The 6,000-nt window shown below is 51.1% G+C and overlaps 1 protein-coding gene across 1 annotated transcript; it reads left to right on the top strand.

The window, feature by feature from the left end:
• Positions 1-795: 795 nt before the first annotated feature.
• Positions 796-5,739, top strand: LOC143323336 (scavenger receptor cysteine-rich type 1 protein M130-like). Its single transcript, XM_076735148.1, has 11 exons — positions 796-841; positions 1,609-1,884; positions 2,232-2,531; positions 2,725-3,012; positions 3,514-3,753; positions 3,891-4,193; positions 4,280-4,585; positions 4,659-4,967; positions 5,063-5,392; positions 5,556-5,641; positions 5,728-5,739. Exons 1-11 carry the CDS (start codon positions 796-798, stop codon positions 5,737-5,739), a joined length of 2,496 nt encoding a protein of 831 aa, XP_076591263.1.
• Positions 5,740-6,000: the final 261 nt, after the last annotated feature.

Here is a 6,000-nt window from a genome sequence, read left to right on the forward strand (position 1 = left end):
GGTTAACGTCCAGCTTCGAAAAGCTGACCAAAACTCTAAAACACGTTCACACTCAAAGAAAATGTGTTCCACAGCTTCAGTGTCTCTTTCACAAAATCCACACGTATTATTTTCCCAATCAAATCTTTTGTGCAAGAAATGGTTTGAAGGATAGAAATCATGGAGAATTTTAAATACAACCTCTTCTCCTTTATGAGGGACTGGATAAGACTCATATCGCTTCCCTCTTTGCCTCCACAACTGAATAATCACTTAAAACATATTTTCTTTTTAGTTGACGAGGGTAGAAATGTGAAGTTAAAACACTTCTAATGAACTTGTTGGAGAAAAGTTTGCTTCCTAAGCTGCTTCCTCGTGATGAGCTCATGTGTAGAGCAGCAGCTTCGTATCAGGGCGGCAGGAAACTGATGAGCTGATTGGAAGATGGAGAGGAAGCGACACATCTGATGAGCCGATTGGTCCGGATGCTGTTTGTCACGTTTATCTCCGCACGGCCGAGTTCAGACAAACTGATGAAGAGCACCGCAAACTTTCTCTTGGATTTTACTAAATGACAAAATGTTGTGCTTCTGAAATATCAGAGGCTGAAAAGCAGAAGTTTGCAGGAAGTAGTCAGTGTCAGTTTAGACCGTTCATCGCAGTTTAGACTCGAGTTTAACTACCAGCTGTTTCCTCCTGGGGCTGGTTGAAGGATTCACGTTATCCTTCACATCCTTCATGGGTTCACTTCAGGAAGTGGGCTGGACCTGATGAAGACACGCTGACAGGCTGCTTCAGAGGACACAGTGAGGGGACATGGACCACAGAGGACTGACTGTGCTTCTGTGGCTCTGGAGCTCAGGTAGGTGTGTGTGTGTGTGTGTGTGTGTGTGTGTGTGTGTGTTTTAAAAACGATCCTCTGCAGGGTGTGACGACACTGATGATGATGATGATGATGATGATGATGATGATGATGATGCCATTCTTCCTCCAGTGTCTGCACACCTGGACAGGACACATCGTATCTGTAACACTGATGTAACAGAGAAGAACGCAGCTTTTTAACGAGCAGCGACAGCAGAACGAATTCTGTGTGACGACGTGAATTTAAGAGAAATTAAACCATGAAATTAAAAACAAAACAGGAGACAGACACAATATTTAGAAATATTACAGTAAAAACAGGAAATCTGTCACGTACACACACAACAGTCTGGTCAATTTGTGGGACAGAAGTTATTAACAATATAAATAGTGCAAAGAAATAAACACAGATTTAAATAAAAGCCCAGAATCACACAAACACTGTGCGATGGCGCGTGCTCGCTGTGGCCGTTGCTGAGCTCTGTAGCGCCTCCCAGAGGGGAGGGGCTGGTTGTGCTCTGCAGAGGTGTTTCCTGACATGCAGAGGTCCTGAATGGAGGCCAGGTCGGCTCGGGGGTCCTGACTGTCTGCTGCTCTCATCCAAAGACTGAACTCTGACTCCGGTTCACTGAAGTCTCTTCGTTTCCTCTTTGTTTCTGTGCAGGTGATGGAGGAGGTGGAGGAGGAGGTCGAATTAAAGCTGTTTCACAGTGTCTGTTGTCACATGTGAAGCTTCCTGGTCTGATCATTTCTGTCTTTGTTCAGTGGCGCCTGATGACATCAGGCTGGAGGGCGGAGCCAGCCGCTGTGCTGGTAGGCTGATGGAGAAGCACCTGGGGGGCTGGAAAGCAGTGGTTGGCCACTGGAACTGGACACGGGCAGCTGCAGTGTGCCGACAGCTCGACTGCGGCTCCGCTGTTTCTTTCCAAACAACGCAGGATCCGTCTGCTACACCCAACCACCTTCTCCACCTTTTAAACGCCGGACCACTGTGGATCATAGACGAATCTTCCTCTTCCGGCCTGGAGATCAGCTGTTCAGGTCGGTGTCATGGCTGAGGCGTTTGAACCGAGGAGCCCTCTGCAGGACAGAGAGTGCTCAGCACGTTTGACACATTTCAGACTCTTCTGATCCTCCATCAACGGGATGACGGTGTTTGTCAGTTACAGATCCCAGTTTTCTGATCTGATGCGGGTGGAGAAGGCTTCGTTTGGTTAGGCTTAAGCACAAAACTGAGCTTTGGTGTTGCATCGTGAGAAACCAGCATTGACCATCAGTAGGAAGCAGGAGGCAAACTGTGCTCTCCTTCACCTCTTATTTGATATGGAGGCACTCAGGGTCCAAACATGAGTCTGATCAGCTGCTCAGTTCTGCTCCTCTCTCTGCAGACTCTGTCAGGCTGGTGAACGGGGCTAAGCTGTGCTCAGGCAGGCTGGAGGTGAGGTCTAACCAGTCCTGGTCCTCGGTGTGCGACGATGACTTTAACCAGCAGGAGGCAGAGGTGGTCTGCAGGGAGCTCGGCTGTGGGGCTCCCTCAGTCCTCCATGGGGGGCTCTATGGGGACGTGGAGGCTCCAGTCTGGACCAAAGGGTTCCGCTGTGAAGGCCACGAGTCTGCTCTCCTGGACTGTGAACGCTCAGTTAGAAACAACTGCTCCTCTGGAAAAGCTGCAGGACTCACCTGCTCAGGTAGGAGAAAACATTCCCACTTGTTTATATTCTTACTTTTCACAGGTAGCTTCCTGTAGGTGTAGGTGTGAACTGTTGTCAGTCCTGGTCTGACCCGCCCAGGTGAGCCCAGGTGAGCCCTGGCTACAGTCCTGCGTCTGATCAGGTGTCCTATCGGTTCACTTGTTTGATGAAGTCAGTTTTTCCTCATCAGGACCTGCTGACGTCAGGTTGGTCGGAGGAGGCGGCCGGTGCGATGGCATGCTGGAGATGAACAAACTGGGTGAATGGAAACCAGTGGATGACAGAAACTGGAACCTGAGCTTAGCTGGAGAAGTGTGTGGACTGCTGGACTGTGGCTCTGCTGTTTCAACCAGAAGAGGAAGGAGGCCTTCAAGCAGTTTTGTTTGGGGGTTGGAATCTGTCTGTAAAGCATCTTCACTGGCGACGTGTGATAAAAAACTTCTGTTTTCATCCTTCATCCTCGAGATAACCTGCTCAGGTAACACCTTCACTGATACGAACCAAGTGTCAGGTTTCATATCAACACATTTACTGCGTGCCTTATTTTTAAGTCCACTGCGCATTGTCTGTCAGAAGTGGGTCAAGCAGGTGTTTATCATGGTGGTGAGGTCCAGGTGAAGGTGTGTGGAGTCTGTGGAGCTGATCTGTGCTGTTCACCTGGCTCTTCATCCTGGTTGAGGTGCATTCAGCTCCGTCACTGCACAGAACCGTGAAGAGTTTGTCGAGCGGAACAGAAGAGGGAACGAGAGAGATCTGCTGACCAAAAAGCTCCTTTTGAAGGACGTTAATTAGCTGCTGCGTGGCGTTATCAGCTAATTTAAGTCCTTCAAACAGGAGCTTTGGTGTTCAGATCTCTTTTCGACTTTGCCTGGCAGCTTAAAGATCCAGATCCCGTCCTGCTGGTGTTTGAATGTGAGTTTTGTTCATTACTGTTTCAAAGAGTTCGTAATGCGCCGTCATGAAGTTCCTCTCTCTGCAGACTCTGTCAGGCTGGTGAACGAGGCTAAGCTGTGCTCAGGCAGGCTGGAGGTGAGGTCTAACCAGTCCTGGTCCTTGGTGTGCTACGATGACTTTAACCAGCAGGAGGCAGAGGTGGTCTGCAGGGAGCTTGGCTGTGGGGCTCCTTCAGTCCTCCATGGGGGGCTCTATGAGGACATGGAGGCTCCAGTGTGGACCAAAGGGTTCTGCTGTGAAGGCCACGAGTCTGCTCTCCTGGACTGTGAACGCTCAGTTAGAAACAACTGCTCCTCTGGAAAAGCTGCAGGACTCACCTGCTCAGGTAGAGCTGCAGCTTTGATTCTCTGTTGTTTCAAGTCGCCTTCCTTCTAATCTTCATCAAATCGTTGCTTTGTTCAGACCCTGATGAGGTCAGGCTGGAGGGGGGAGCCGGTCGTTGTGCTGGTAGACTCGAGGTGAGACACCACGAAGACTGGAGGGCCGTGGATAACCAAGACTTCGACTGGGACCTGAAGGTCACGGCCGCCGCGTGTCGACGGCTGGACTGCGGCTCGCCTGTTTCACCAGGAAGGAAAACGGTTTCTGAAGAACGATCTGTGTGGTGGATCAACTCCGCCTGCCTTCAGTCTGAACATACGCTGAAGGAGTGTGTGACGACAAGAGAACAGACCAGCGAAACCAGCCTGGAGATCACCTGTTCAGGTAACACCACTGATGACACTGTGATCACATGACGATGATACTGAAAACAGTCTGCATGATGAGTACTTCTTCCACCACATCCACAGACTCTGTCAGGCTGGTGAACGGGGCTAAGCTGTGCTCAGGCAGGCTGGAGGTGAGGTCTAACCAGTCCTGGTCCTCGGTGTGCGACGATGACTTTAACCAGCAGGAGGCAGAGGTGGTCTGCAGGGAGCTCGGCTGTGGGGCTCCTTCAGTCCTGCAGGGGGCGCTCTATGGGGACGTAGAGGCTCCAGTGTGGACCAAAGGGTTCCGCTGTGAAGGCCACGAGTCTGCTCTCCTGGACTGTGGAGGGTCTGTCTCTGCTAAGCACACCTGCTCTTCTGGAAAAGCTGTTGGACTCACCTGCTCAGGTAGAACCGCTGTAGCTGTGACTCGGCTCCACGGCATGCCTCCTCGACTAATCAGCGTCCTGTCTGTGCTCAGATCCAGGTGACGTCCGGCTGGTGGGCGAGCCCAGCCGCTGCGCTGGTGCACTGGAGATGAAAGTCCAGGGCGAGTGGAGACCAGTGGTTGACGGTTTTTCTCTGTGGGACCAGCAGTCTGCAGCTGCAGTGTGCAGACTGCTGGACTGTGGATCCGCCGTGTCAACAAAGACGCTTGAAGACGACGATTGGAACAGACCGGTGTGGTGGATCAAGTCTCCCTGTGTCCAGTCAGCGCCTGCACCGCGGGACTGTGTGATCCTGAACACCGTTACTGAGAGCTACCTCGGCCTCGAGGTGGTTTGTTCAGGTAATGCTGACAAAGGAGAACGTCTCCAGCTGTGCAGCTCCTCTCTGTTCACGCGTCTGCTCCTTCAGCCAATCATCTCCTTTGTTTTTGATCAGGCTTTCTAGCCCAGCCAAACGTCTCCGCATCTCCCTCCACGGATGGGGTCTCCAGGGCCGTGCAGCAGGGGCTTCAGGTGCTTGCGGGCTCTGACTTCACCATCACATGCTCCATCGAACCGCAGTACCCAGGAGGCTCCTTCCAGCTTATCTTCACCACCTCCACCACAGCACAGAACTACACCCTGCCAGCTGTCAATCACTCTGCCCACTTCCTGTTCTCTGCTGCAGACCACACCCACCAGGGGGGCTACCGCTGTGTTTATCACGTCCACGTTTTCTCCCAGAACGTGTCCTCTGAGAGCCAGCCGCTCTGTCTCACCATCTCAGGTAACTTGATGCAGAACCTGTCTGAATGCAGGTGAGTGCAGCTGTTCAGGTACATCATTAATCAGAGTCTGATATTAAACTGAAATATTGATGACTTCCATCAATGGTTTCAGGCGGCTTTAACGATAACGAGGTCATGTGATCGGATGACTCTGTGTTTCAGCCTCTCTCACAGAGCTCATGGTCAGACTTGTCGTCCTCCTGCTCGGTGTAACGTCGCTGATCTCTGCTGTCTGCCTCCGCTCGCAGGTAAGTCCAGTGTTCAGGTGTGTTCAGGTAGAGGACAGCAGTGATGTCAGCAGTAACGGGACGTCTTTTTGCTCTCGTCTGTCCAGAAACGTGGATGACAGAAGAGGCTCTGGTCCGTCTGACTCCAGTGGATTCACTTCTCATCTTGTCTTCCAGCTCGGCATCAAGCTGCTCCTTAAAGTCTTTTTGGAAAACTTTGAGTAAAATTCCTTCAAACCACGACGGGAAGTGATTTCAGGTTTTATAATATTTGATCTCCAGCATGGAGCTGAACACTTGAACGCCTTGCAGCCTTTCTTCACCTCGCCGCCACTTTTACTTCATTTTATCACTGATGTTGTTTCTGCGCAATAAACTTT

The sequence above is a fragment of the Chaetodon auriga genome, chromosome 7 (assembly GCF_051107435.1).
Source record: "Chaetodon auriga isolate fChaAug3 chromosome 7, fChaAug3.hap1, whole genome shotgun sequence".
Lineage (NCBI taxonomy): Eukaryota > Metazoa > Chordata > Actinopteri > Chaetodontiformes > Chaetodontidae > Chaetodon > Chaetodon auriga.

Coding starts and splice junctions, on each gene's coding strand:
- LOC143323336 (XM_076735148.1), top strand. CDS start 796: ATGGACCACAGAGGACTGACTGTGCTTCTGTGGCTCTGGAGCTCAG. Junction 2,532..2,724: donor TGCAGGACTCACCTGCTCAG/GTAGGAGAAAAC, acceptor TTTCCTCATCAG/GACCTGCTGACGTCAGGTTG. Junction 3,013..3,513: donor CCTCGAGATAACCTGCTCAG/GTAACACCTTCA, acceptor CTCTCTCTGCAG/ACTCTGTCAGGCTGGTGAAC.